The following is a 14,760-nucleotide window of genomic DNA, read 5'->3' on the forward strand; positions in this document are numbered from 1 at the left end:
GAAAGGGCCTAGAATATCAACGCCCCACTATGCAAAAGGCCATGGACTAAAGATACTTTAGTATGGTGGCTGGTTGACAAGGGATGTTGGTGTGGCATCGATACTGATCAAATCGTTTGATGAGAGGTGGAGCATGTCTTCCTTCTTGGTTGGCCAACAATAGCGGTGGCAATTGGGTGGGTTGAGTTGGCTTTGGTTTGGGTTGAGCTTCAACCTAACCCATCAAACCCGCCAGCCAATTAATGGCCAATTATATAAAATTAAATGGGTTGGGTTCAACCCCAACCCGCTTTAACCCAATCCAACCTGTCCAAACTCATTAATCTTGTATTTATGTACTAAAAACAAAAACTAACTCTCTCTTAACAAATAAGTGGGTCATATCTTGGTGGTAATAGTAATTGCTATTTAAACAAGTGGTGAAGGTTCAAATCACATTACATGCATATTATTTTTACACAAGCGACGAAGCCATTTGACTATGATCGGATTTTGGATTTAACTGAACCATTTAGATCTGGATCAGTTCGGTTAGACCAAAATGGACTAGTTCAGCCCATGGTGGAGTGACTTGTACCGGACCATATCAGGTTTGTCCATGGGTTTGGGACCAAACCGACCAACCCAAAACGGGTCAATAGAAGTAAATCGGGCCGGTTTGGATTCGAGCGGGGTTATGGGAATACTAGTCAGGACGGACGATCCAAACCGGGGCAAAGCAAGTAGGAGCCAAACATCCAGTCTGGGCACGTTTCTGATTTGGGTCTATCTAGGTCAGTCTATACTAGGTCGGGTCGGGCCGAGCTAACCTATCCAAACGAACCAAACCGAGGTGATCAGGTCTGTTCATATTTAGACCAAGTTGAGTTGGTCTGGATTTGGGTCAAGTTGATTTGGATTTATGTCGAATTGGTTGAAGTGTGTTGATTCGAGACAAAACTAAATTAATCAATAATTAATAGATAATTAATGCATTAACTATAAATTATTTCATTCAAAACAAGAAAATTAAAGAAAGGCTAAGGAATTAATACTTATATATGTAGTGGTTAACCCAATGGCTATCCACAACCCAACGCAACCTAACCCATTTACAACCTGCCAAGTAAATGGGTTAGTTGGGTGGGTTAGATTCTGGGTGGATTGGGTGGGTTCAACAGGTTAGGTGAAAAATTGCCACCCCTAGCCAACAATAACTTTGTTGAGGTGCCTTTTGGGATAGCAACCTGCCCCCCAAGTGTGCACTATATATCCCTTCATGGATATCTTAGAGTACATACTTCAGTGGGTTTGAGGCACCTTAGGTAGGACTGCAAATGGTCCCCAATAATGACATACCAAATTGTCCTTCTCTATACCTTCTTCACCTCAGTATGATCTATTTGAAGAGTGCTAGATTGCAAATGTTCAGAGATTGGGTCTATCCATTGGGTTTAGATACCAACACCAGAATAACCTCAACTACGGGGGCTTCTAAGATACTAGGTAGTGATAAGTCTTCAACATTCGCAATCCTTTGGGATTAGAGTCAATTAAATTAATCAACTTTGAAAGCGCATCGGCCTGAGCATTTTGAAACTTAAGGATCTGTTGGATAATAAAACTCTCAAATTAAGAGATCAATTCTAGTGCCTTTGCCAAACATTTTGCCATAGAAGGCTCCCGACTTCATCTTAACCTATCACCTGATTTATTATGAGTTGGAGTCATTGAACAATCCAACTATCAATGCTTTATTGTTAGAGGCATTGAACCCAAAGCATAGTGCATACTCTAACTTAACATCTTCAGATTCGAGCAGGATTAGTCCAGTTCTACTTCCTTCCTTGTTTGGTGAGAAGTCCATGTGGAGCACCCAGGTTGATTGTTTGTCTAAGCTGGGGGTGAACACTGAGCTGGTGAATGCTTCATATGGTGTTGATGCATCTGGGCTAAATGTACACTCAGTGATGAAATATGCCAATGCCTATGCCTTAACCACATGTTGGGGTTTAAATCTTATGTTGAATTCACTGAGTTCACTAATTTTACTAATACTTCAGGCTTTGACAAGAATTGTTTCAATGATGGATTAGTGAGGATTACTATGGTGAGGACTTGAAAATAAGGTTGGAGTTTCAGAGCAGACATAACCAAAGTAAAGAATATCTTTACAATGTTAGCGTACTTGGTCTCAACAACATGAAGCACCTTGTTGACACAATAGATAAGTCGTAGCACCTTGTTCTCTTCTTGGACAAGTACCAAGCTGATAACTTTATCACTACTAGACAAGTATAGGAACAACTCTTCTCTGGGTTTTGGTGTGGCCAATAGGGTAAGCGAGCTAAGGTTCTCCTATAGTCAGTCTATGGTAAGTGGTTTCAACATTTTAAGACCAAAGGAATAGTATAAACTAGTTTTAGTTACAAAAGATGTTTTTTTTTGGTCCTTGGGGTGCATCAAAATCTAACTATACCTCGAAAATGCATACATAAAGCTCAACAACCCATAGCCCGAGGTTGCATCCATTAGGCAATCTTTCGGATAGACACTGTTTAGGTCAATGTAGTTTATGTTGATCCACTACTTCCCATTCACTTTTTTAACAAATACCACGTTAGCAACCTAATCCGGGTATGTACTTGACTTCTTGTTTGACATCCTGCTCAATCACCTTGTAGCACATAAGAGTGAACTTCCTCCTTTTCTACACTACAGGTCTATAGTATGGGTCCATATTAAGCCTATGAGTTATGACCAAAGGGTCAAGCCCATGAATGTTGGTTGTAGATCAAGAAAAAATATCAGAATTTAAACATAAAAATGCTTAAAAATTGTATTGTTGATTGATAGGAAGGAGCAAACCAATCTAAACAACTTTCTCTAGCTTTAACTCTAAAAGGGGTACTTTGACAATTTGTTCCACTAGCTGGCCCTTCATACTGATAATCTTCTCAGGGAGGTCTTGGCCAATGGCGAGTGTTTGCTTCCCCTTCAGGGTGACAACATAGCACTTACGAGACTCGAGCTGATCTGCTTGAACTATACCTACACCTTGCTCAGTAGGGAACTTCATCTGAAGGCGGTAAGTGGAGGCTACAACTCGAAGTGGAGACCACAACTTTGAGCTGGTATCCCCTCCAAAATCACATTGTATGGTGAGGGTTCTTGTACTGCCAAGAATTGAGTCATGACTGTAGCCTGTCTTGGCACAACCTTCGTTGTTACTGATAGGCTAATCCTTCCCAGTGGTCTGGCGACATCCCCAAAAAACTTAACTAGTGATACATCGGTTGGGACGAGATTCTTTCTATCCAACTTCATCTGCTCAAATGCTTTAATGAACAAAATTTCAATTGAACTACCACTATCAATCAGAATACGTCTTACCACATAGTTATCTATCATCATTCATACTATGAGTGAATCATCGTATGGTAATTTGATATCTTTTAGATCCTCTTTAGTGAAGGTGATGGGTTCTTTTGCTTTTGGTTTCTTCATAAGTCAGCTTCTTGGGTTGGTCTGCAACTCTCTAATCGAGGCCCTTCCGGTAGTGTACCAGCATCTTGTGCTGATTGAGCTACTCACAATAACATTAATGATGCCAGCTACTCCTTCTGGCACTTCATTTAGGTCATCATCTCTTTGTTGGTCGGCAATGCAGTCCTCTATCACAAATTGCTTTAGTTGACCATGCCAGATCAACTCCTTAATCTCATTCTTTAAGTGTAGATAGTGCTCAGTGTCATGCCTAACTACCTTGTATAACTCGCAATGTCGCTCCTAGTGTAGGTACATGGTGCTCGTACAGTCCATAAACACTAGATTGATACCACATGGGTGCTTGCGATTAGCCTGTAGCCTGTCTTTCCTCTGTGATGAGCTTATAGTACATCGCAGGTCTGCGATGAACCCATGATTCATCATACACTTGTGATAAACCTATGCTTAGCGCAATCCCAAAGTGGACTCAAGATGAACCTATGATGAGGTTTTACATGCACTTGGCCCCGCGATGAACTCTAAATCGCCATGGGATCCCGGTTGTTAAGAACCGGGCCCGGATATTAATTGCACGTATAGCTTTGGAGTGATGAACATGACAAGGCGCCATGTAGTTCTAATAAGACGTTGTTTGCCAGACGGGGACATCATTAGCGCTACATCATGTTAGTTAAGGCGCAAAAGGGTAGTAGCACACGTGAGTTATGAGGATCTCTAAGTGAAAGGAAAGCCAATCCTCGGAACGATTCCCATTGGGACATGTGGAGAAACCCCAAAAATGCTCCTTAATGATTGACAGCAAATCCAATATTCCCTTTCCTAGTAAAAAATGAACACCTCTAACTCCTTCCTTTCAGGATCTCGTAGTCTTCCTTATAAATAGAGATCCTCCTCATAGCGAAGGACATTCATTCAACCATTGATTACCCTTATCATTGATCTCCCTTACCATTGATTACCTAGCCTCCTGATTAATCCCCAACTGTCTATCTTTTTCTGTCCTTCAAAGAGACCACCTCCCTAGCCTACCTTACCTATACCTGGTTCCTCTTAATTGGATTTTCTTTCATTCGAGGTGGCCATTTGAAGTAATCATAGTTCTTCATCTGCATTAAAATCTCACATAAGATGGTATTCATGTAGTGTATGACTATAACTTCTGAGGTGGAGTTCTGGACCTTGAGGATGAATGCTTGTTCCTAGACTTCTTGCGGCCACCTTCCTACTCCCCATCTCTATCCCTTTTCCTCTTTTTTTTGTCATTGTGGTCTCTCTTCATTTGAAGTGCTTCCTCGATGTTTATGTATTTTTCAACTCGAGTTAAGAATTCCTTTAGAGGGGGCCTTTTCTCCAAGGAAAGCATAAAGCATGGGTCCTTGACCCCATCTAATGTTACTACGACTTCTACGACAAGGTCCATATTCTTGACTTCGAGCACCTCAGAGTTAAAGCTTTGGATGTATTCCCTTAGGGCCTCGTCTAGCTTCTATTGTATGTGCATCAAGGTAGTCGCTGTCTTTTGAAACCTATGCCTAGTGGCAAAATGAGCAGTAAAAAGGTTAGTAAATTAGACCCAACTCATATTGGAGTGAGGTGGTAGCCGCAAATACCATAGTTTGGCGCATTTCTTAGTGTTGTGGGGAAAGTCGAGCACATATTAGCTTCCAAGGCATTGTGGAGGAGCATTAGCACCTAGAATCTTTCCACATGATCCATAGGATCTATGGTTCCATCATAGGTTTTGGAGGTGGGGACCTTGAAGCCTAGAGGTTAGGGTTCTAATAAAATTTTTGGAGAGAGATGATTCCCTAATCACATTGGGTGCACCAAAAGTGTGTCGACTTACTACATTGTCACGATTTGTGGTATCTAGTCTGTTGTTGCAATGGTATCCTTTGTTCGTCGCTCCAAATTGTTGTGGTCCAGGAGAGATTTGCCTTAGGGGATAAGTTAGTTTTGCTCACTTCCTCAGAGATGTACATACTCCCTTTAAAGGTCTTAGGTCGGTGATGGGTCTTCCTTTCATTGCATTGGCTCCTCTTGTCTCCCAATCAACATCCAAGCTACATGGTATGTTGTCTTTCGGCATGTGAGGGGACTCAGACTGCAGGGGACCCAATCAACATCCAAGCTATATAGATATTGTCTCTCTGCACCTTAAATCAATTTGAGAACCAGCTTTTACTCTAGAAATCAATCCGATGGTAAACTCTTATCATCCCTGATTGGTTGAGCTTGCATCTTGGCCGTCAATCTAGAAGCAGGGCTATATGGATTTTCCGGTCGGAATCATAGGATAAATATATTAATGGGTCCTTTACTATAAAGCCCCTAATTTTAAGTATTTAGATAAATTTTACTTTTCATTTTGGTAAAACACCCTATAATTTTCAATCTATTTGTTTAATTAACCTTTTTTCAAGAAATATTTGTTTTGTCATCTTAAAATAATGAGTAGACAACGTTTAAAGGCATGAGTCATGATAGTTTTTTCCATAAATACCCCTAAGACATTTTCATAAAAAAGAAAACAAAAACGACCAATAAAATAGTTATTTATATCATACCAGGAGTGAAAATGGTATTTTCAGTAAATGTGAATGAATCACTTCAGAGCAATTCTAGCCATGTGAGTTCATATTTGTATTATGCACTTTGCCATCAATGTCATTGCAAACACCTTGGATATATATATCAGGTATGTAAGGAAGGTGGTAACTGGCTGTAGGTAAAGTCAAAGAAAAGATTCACATGTTTGGCCACCGACAGAAAATGATCGCAACACAATTGAATGTTTTGGATATCAGTTGACTCCAAGTAAACGAATTTAGTATTTGATTAATAATAAATGAAAGCAGGTTAATTAGTAGGGTTAAGTCGAATGAACAAGAAATCTTCTTCTACGAGTGAGGGTCCTAAATGTGAATAATCCAAATGTGGAAGACATGGAAATTTCTTGTGATCCAAACTTTCTTTTTATACCCAAAAATTGGTCATGAGTATGGGTCCAGTTTTGAACCCAAGAACCACCTTACTGGACTTCGTACTGGATGGTCAAACATTTGACCCAGAAACCGGTGTCCATGTGATTCCATTTCTGTCCGGTTTCAAAACCATGGTATACTAAACCCTCTCATTCTCATTTGAAATTAGAATTTTAATCAATGGAAATTGGATACACTTATATGATTTTTTACTAGCTCGTCCACCTATCTTTTTGGTTGGATTTAGGACTCTAGGCCCCATCAGCCCATTTGCAAATACTATTGCATTTGCATCTCCACATTTTTGCTTCATCATTTTCATTTTCTTCATAACGATTTCTTTCTTCGTTTTTTGTGTAAATGGAAATTTGAAAACTTTAAAAGAAATAAAAGTTTTAGTATACCATGGTTTTGAAGGCAGAGGAAATAAAAGAAATATTTGTTGAAAAGCTTACGGGGAGATTTAGGGAGGTGACCCCAGATGAAATATGGAATTGGTAAGTCCGTTGAAGACATAGTTAAAGCATTCTTTTGTTCCTTTGTTCCTGTAAAAATGATCAGTGGAATTAATAAAACATTCCTAGTTCTCATCCTGAAAACAACAACCCTGACATGGTGGATAAATTCAGACCAATCAGTCTATGCAACAAAATATATAAAGTTATAATAAAAATCTTGGTTAATAAACTGAAACCACTTCTAGGTGACATTATTGTCCCTTTTCAAGGCGTTTTCGTGCTAGGTCGATAAATTACAGATAACATTTTGATTGCCCATGAGATATTGAACATAATGAAAAAAAGGTCTTACGACCTATAAAATTGATATGGAAAAAGCTTATGATAAGTTAAAATGAAAATTTATTGAAGAAGTGTTTAAAAATATAGGATTTCATAGTAAATGGATAAACTGGATCATGCAATGTATAACTATAGTATCCTACCAAATTCTCATCAATGGAACCCAAACTAAATCGTTTAGACCAGGTAGAGGCATTAGATAGGGGACGCCCTATCACCCTATATTTTTGTCTTATGCAGTGAAATCCTCTATAGCATGAATTGCACCAAAAATCCTAGAAGGGAATCGGAGCTGGGCTTTAAGACTTCAAGGAAAGGACCAAACGTTCCTCTTCTCCAATTTGTTGATGGCTGCATCATATTTGCAAAGGCTGAACTGTACCCAAACTTTGCAAAATCTACTATATTTTTTTCTCCTCACATTCACAACAGAATCTATAGAATGATCTCTAGTATTTTGAAATTTCTGATAGAAAAAGAAAAAGAAAAAGAAAAAATAATTGGGAGCCCCTATCATAGAAGGTAAAGTGACAAAGGAAACCTTCAAGAATGTGGAGGAAAACATAGATAAAAAATTAGCCAAGTGTACCCTGTCGATAGTGGGCAAGTTACTTTACTATAAGCATCAATTAATATGATTCCGCAATTCTTGATGAGTCTTCAAACTCCAAGAAATGTGATAGAAAATATAGAGAAGAAACAAAAAAAAAACTTTTAGGGAACCGAGGAAATAACAGATGAATTAGCATAGCTAAATGGGACTTAATATGCAAATTGAGGAAAAATGGAGGATGGGGTGTTAAAAACCTAAAATGGGTGAGTGAAGTTAGTATTGCTAAATTTGCGTGGAAAATTCTTACTCAACCTAGAAATTTATGGGTTCAATTAATCAAAAATAAATATATTAGAAACAGGGATTTCTGGCAAATTAAATCAAAGAAATCAATCTCTCGTGCCTAGAAGAGCATTCTCCAGTTCAGAGACATGTTAAAGAAAGGAATTGGTTGGAAACTAGGAAACAGTAAAACTATAAATTTCTGGATTGATGCATGGGTGGGTGATGGTATCTTAGCTAATGAGGATACAAACTCTCGGATATATCATCAATGTAAGGTTAATGAGTTTATCATTGACTCAAAAACATGAAATTAAGAAAGGATAATAGATAAGGTTAGCGCTTAACAATGAGATCAAATCTGGGCTATTCCAATTCCATCAAGGGATGTGGAGGATAGGATGATTTGGATACCTAATCCAAATGGGGGATAATCCATGAAATCGGCATACTCTCTTCTGGAAGGAAAGTTAAACAACAATAAGAGAATTAAAAGACTGAATAAATTTGGAAAATAAAAAGCCCTCCCAAAATTCACTACTTTATATTTTTAGTGTTAATTAATAAATTATTGACAAGTCAAAGATTAAAAAAGTTGGGCATTATGGAAGAAGCGAAATGCCTGTTCTGTGGGAATGAAGAAGATTTAAAACATCTCCTTCACAACTGTGATGAGGTGAAACAAATCTGAGTAAAATTTTGCGACACTATACCCACGCCCAGATTAGAAGAAAATTTGGAGGTTTAGTGGGACAGAGATCCCTCAACTAAGCTCAAGGCTAATTTGAGCCCAGAAAAAACTGTGCTAATATGCCAAAGGGGTATAGTGATAAATTGATTAAATGGAATTGCCCTATCAATGGTCTAGTGAAGATTAACCTTGATTCATCCAGGAAATCCAAATGGTAGATGTGCAATTAGGGCCCTTTTATGAGATGAATGGGTCAGACGCTATGAGTCAGCTGTAAGGATATAACTTATGTTCGATAAATGAGGCTGAGGCATGGGCTGTCCTTGAAGCCCACTTTGTAGCAGCTAAATTTCCTCATCATAAATTCATATAAAATGCCTTTGTGATCGTATAGTGCCACCATAGAATATCAGTAACTTCATCAATGAATGTTTTCATGTTAGCAGCTGCTTCGGGCTCGTTATCACTTATTTTTATGTCTTGAGGGAAGAAAAAATTTTGCGATGGAACGTTTGGCAAGTTTGTGGCATTCAGTAAATGTATCTGGTCCGAGTTTAGAAGATCAATGCCTTTGTTACATATGCTTTTTCAATGCTTGGGATCATTTCGCCAAGCCTAATGCCTCTTTTTAGTTTTTCTTGGTGTAGGTTTTGCTTTCTTTGGTTTTGATGTGGATTAGCTTGGCCCAGTCCATCGTGGGCTGTGATGCCCAGCACATTAATGTCTGACAGCATCAGCCAACGTAGGAGGGAGTCATGCTGCCTTCGTATGGAGCCAACTACATGACAATCAGACGTACCTACCAGGGCATTCATCTTCACCTACCTCCAGCATGCTCAAGTATAAATACGAGGTAACTCCCCCTTAAAGGGGATCGGGAACAGAAAATCCTAACACAACTTACTCATTTACTCCCTACACCTATCTTGCCTCCTTAGCATTTACTTTGTGAGATCTAGTGCATCCGAGGATTATCGCCAAGACCTTGCCTGCACCCTCTCCTACTTTACACCTCGTACTAACTTGAGCATCGGAGCCTCTACCAGGTACCTGCCCGAGGCCTCTGACATTCCCTGTCTTGCAGTATCTCTGGTCACTAAGGACCTCGCCTCAGCCTACAGTCTTCAGAGGGAATACCTCGCCTCGACCTACAGTACTCAGCTTCGGCTCACCTCTTCTAAGGCCTTGAAGTCCTCGACCAACATTCGAAACCTGGAGAGTGAATTTACCTCATTTCCCCCGGCCAATTCGTGTGGCAACAACTGGCGCCATCTGTGGGAAACGTTGTTAAGACGACCCCCACTTTAGGATAAAAAAAAACATACTCTAAATCCAAGCCCTCTTAAGCTTGAAAACCATAGTGCGGAAACAATCAAAACCTGGTCACCTTTGAACAGTTTCAAGCTGTCCTCGATTGTCTGGACCGCCTTACTCAACGCATGGAAGAAGTTTGCCCCCGAGTAGGAGGTTCCTCTCGAGGCAACCGCCCTGCTGGGGTGTCAGAGGATTAGGGCCAACATGAGCATGTCGAGCCACCAGAATCGGGCAACAACTGTCCCCCAGATTCACCATGAAGATATAGCTGTCCTCCTGGCTAAAGAGAAAGCATGCCCGTTTAGTCCGAAGATAGTCATCAACCTTCAGAGCAACACCACCGCCGTCGAAGGGAGGCCCCTTGGGACAACAATTGGCATCTCGGCCGCCCTAGAGTTCGTTCCCGAGGTGAGAGATGACACCACACCACCTCCCCCCCCCGTCCTAGATCTTCAAAATGTCCCGAGGCGAGAACCATTAAAATTTATCATAAAAACCATATATGAGACAATAAAAAGTGTGTAGCATACACACACATCACCTGCGATCAAAGCGCAAGCCTTGGCTGACTTCGTAGTAAAATGCACCTTCAACAGGCCCCTTGGCCAGCCTCACGAAGATGAATCAGAAGAAGAACGCCCGATCAAGGAGCCCCCCCCCCCCCCACCCCCCCACCCTGCATGGAGACTTTTTGTCGATAGTTCATCCAATGCCAAAGGGAGTGGAGCGGGCCTCATTTTCCTCACCCCCAATGGTGCCGTCATAGAATATGCGCTGAGATTCGAGTTCCTACATCCAACAATGAAGTTGAGTACGAAGACCTCTTGACAGGGTTACAACTTGCTAGAGATCTCGGCTCTAAGCACATCGAAGTCCTTAACGACTCACAGCTGGTGGTGAATCAAGTCAACAGTGAGTACGAGGCCAAAGAACAAAGCATGGCTAAGTACCTCGCCAAGTTTCAAGAGTTAGCCTACCACTTCCAACGTTTCTCCCTACAGCAAGCCCCGCGAGCCGAGAACACCTGAGCTGATGCCCTCTCCAAATTGGCAAGCACCTCGAACGCAGACCTCGGCCGCACTGTGCACGTGGAAAGGTTAATTCGACCCTCCATAGAGGACATCCAAATCCTCCCTGTAGAGGCCGAACCATCTTGGATGGACCCTATCATTTACTTCCTATTGACGGGGAGGCTACCCAATGACAGGAACAAGCCAGAAGACTCTGATGTCAGGCAGCACAGTACACCTTGCTGGAAGGTAAATTGTACAGGAGGTCCTTAACCTTGCCTTACCTCCGATGCCTTCGCCAGGAGGAGGCTGAACCCCATCGCTGCTATGGATTACTTCACCAAGTGGGTGGAGGTTGAACCCCTAGCCACTATCACAGCACAGACAATTCAGAACTTCTTTTGGAAGAACATCATTTGTTGCTTTAGCCTCCCCCACATGCTAGTCACGGACAATAGCAAACAGTTTGATGACGCTAAATTCCAAAAATGGTGCACCTCTCTTGGAATCAAACAACATTACACCTTGGTGGGCTACCCCTAGACGAACGGCCTGGCCCGCTACTATAACTCCAGGGTGAAATAAGGCACGATAGAGAGGGAGACCTTGTCCTCAAGAAGGTCATGGTCCCTGAACCTGGAGTGGAAAAGCTAGGCCCCAACTCGGAGAACCTCCGAATGTACTACAAATGAATGCAATTTTTTGGTGAAGTAATGAGTGAATGAAGTAAACTTCCTCTTCGCCTTGGATGATCGAATGAATTAATCCTAAGTCCAAAAAGACCCACAGCCTCGGGCCTGCCAACACGGGAAGCCCTCTCCCAAAGGACGAACCCTCGGCACAGTCTATTGCGGAAAACAACACCTCGCCCATGACATACACACCAGGGCGAAAGGCCTGTTATACCTCGTCACCTCAGAGCATGGTGACCCCCTCGGCTATCCACACTTAGCGCAAAGAAAATAGCGAAACAGAGTCCTCGGCTTCGCTAGTAGGATGCCTCAGCCTCCTCAAGAAAACACTTGGTAAGAACGAATCAGGGGAATTGCACCCTGATGGTGCTACTCCACCTTGGCTCTTTTTTTCACCCAAGTACCTCAGAGGCATACCTCGGCCCTAGACCTTGGCCATGGTGCCAGGTCCCTTTGGCCATGCCTAAGTTAACACAAGGGATTGGGGAGCTACATGAGCCCCACTTCGGATGTGTAACTCTGCCTCGGCTCCCAATGTCCTAATTACTTGAGGCGAGCGTGCAAATAAACAAGTACTATGAATGAATCGTGTGTGCCTTGTGTATCGTCATCTTGATTGTTCGGAAGGGCAAGGACCTCTCACAAAATAAAAAAATAAAAATAAAAAAAAGAGAAGATAAGAGAAAGGGGAAGAGACAACATGCATAGAGCACAATAGATACAAAAAATGGCTTCATTCATTACTCAGTTTTGGTCTTGTATAGCCTTTACAAAGTTTTGTTTTGCCTTCACAAAAAGAAAAAAAGGAAAAAGAAATTGCAAAGTATTGCAACAATTGAACAAAAAAAAGAAGGGGAAATCTATAGGGAGAACGAAGTCTTCAGCTAGTTGAGCCTCGATAGGAGCATCGGGGATCACTTGTAGTCCCTCGACGTCAAAATCTGATAGCACCAACACATCCAGGTAGTCGGAGGACTTCTTGTACACCTCCACCGCCTCATCCATTGCCTTCTTTGATTGTTCTACCGGGGCCAGGGCTTCGACAGCTTTCGCCTCTGCCTCGGTAGCCTTCTTCTCGACCTCGGTTGCCATCTCTCCACTTCCGTGATTATTCTTTCCATCCGAACCCACTCCATCTGCTCCTTGGAGAGTCCTTGTTCTGCCTCCTTCAGCTGAGCCTCGAGGCACTCCCAAATTGATTGCTCATCCAGGAGTGCCTTTTAGAATTTCTGGTACTTGTCCTCGGCGGCAACAGTTACCTTCTAGAGCTTGTCCCATTTCTTTTGGGGATTCTCCTCAATGGACTTTTTCTCCTTTTCTGTCTTGTCAATGCGAGACACGGCCAATCTTGTTCGGTCCCCCCAAACCGATGAAGTGTAGACAAGCCTGCAACAAAACCAGTAAGCAAACAAAAGGGTAGGGAGAGAAGAAAATGCGAAGCCAAAGAATATTTTACCTCAGCCAAGTGATACAGGCCTTTGTCGTAGATCGCCTTGGGGTCACTTTGTAGTAGACGATAACGATCCCTTGGTAGGATGGCCCTTCTCACCAGCTCCTGGCTGACCCCCTCATCTTGAACGGAGTCCCCCTCTTGGAGCTGCCATTGTGGGCAAAAGATCTTCTCGGTCCCCTTGGCTCTCTCAGGGAGCCCCTATGCTGATGGAGGGGCTGATGAAGGCCTGGATGGGCTCTCCCCAGGCATGGACCTTTGCACAACCTCCTCGGCCTACTTGTCAATGTTGTCCACCTTCCACGGCGGCTCCTCCCTTGACATGTCTATTATTGACCTCTTCTTACCTACCTCGGGCCTGTTTGTAGGCTTATTTAGCACCTTGGTCCCGGTGGTGGGCTTCTTCGGCGCCTCCGTAAGCTTTTTGGCCCCCTCCGAGGGCCTCTTCACCTCACCAGTGACTTCCTGGGCTGCCAGCACCGGCTACTTCCCCTGCGAATTTCCCCCCTTCGCTGGGGCAGGGGGCAACTTCATCGTTGGGCCTCTTCAGCGTTTTTCCTATGACTTTCTTCTTGACCTGATTCACCGAGCCTTCTCCAACAAATGCTGCTTGGCATTTATTAGCACTTCTATGAAACAACAAAGCAAAACATTTAGTACATTAAAGTGAAAAAGAAAAGAACGTGGAAGACACACTAACCACAAAACCTCTCCTACTGAAGGGGCTGGGCTAATCCCAACGAAGACTAGGGAGACGTCCTCCTCTACCAATGGCTTCGCCTAGAATGTCCCCATTACAAGCAAGTGAGCTACAGCTGCAGCCTCTTCATCTCGAAGTGGTGGGGAAAATCTATCGACGATGACATAGGCCTCCCCCCAATCAAACTTGAACTGCCAACCCTCGGGGTAGGAGACGCAGAAAAACTTATCCTTTCACCCATGGATGGACGAGGGGTTATGCATAGGCTTCCCCCTTCTCAGGTGGAGGTAATACATTTTGGCCTCGGAAACGTGCTTCCTCGGTGCGAATATGGCACGGAACAACCTCAACATCAACTCCAAGACCCTATGCCAAGCCCACACTATCATTGCCACCAATGGTCCTAAGGGTGTTGGGTACAAGCTGGCTGATAGTGATGTCATAGCACACCAGCAACTCGGAGATTAAGGGAGGGAAAACCTAAGGCCAGACTCCAAAAAATGCTGGTAGACATAGATTTCCCCCTCCTCGGGGGTCCACGGCCGATTGCCCACATCGGGGACCCACAGGTCATAAGACCGGGGTATGTGGAACCTCCTTGCCAGGGATTTGACCTGGCATACGTCCAAGGAGTTGTCAAACTCTGAACGCGGGACACCAGCGTCAGCCATCCTTCGGTTAGCACTCCCTCCGACTAGTCCGACGATGACTTCCACAACATCATCCTCGAAGAGAAAAGATCCCTCGGGCTCCCTCGGCAATGCCGACCGGCGCTTTCATGGGGAGAGATCATTC

The 14,760-nt window shown here is 42.8% G+C and overlaps 1 protein-coding gene across 1 annotated transcript in view; it reads right to left on the bottom strand.

Annotated features, from left to right (window-relative positions):
* The window catches only part of LOC148802616 (zinc finger BED domain-containing protein RICESLEEPER 2-like), a 30,608-nt gene extending 17,701 nt beyond the window's left edge, over positions 1-12,907 (bottom strand). The window contains exon 1 of the mRNA XM_088897948.1: positions 12,771-12,907. Coding sequence (XP_088754074.1) covers positions 12,771-12,907 — 137 coding nt within the window. The remainder of the gene's footprint in view (positions 1-12,770) is intronic.
* Between the last annotated feature and the right edge of the window lie 1,853 nt (positions 12,908-14,760).

Source organism: Nelumbo nucifera, chromosome 2 (genome assembly GCF_055504915.1).
Source record: "Nelumbo nucifera cultivar China Antique chromosome 2, China Antique-T2T, whole genome shotgun sequence".
NCBI lineage: Eukaryota > Viridiplantae > Streptophyta > Magnoliopsida > Proteales > Nelumbonaceae > Nelumbo > Nelumbo nucifera.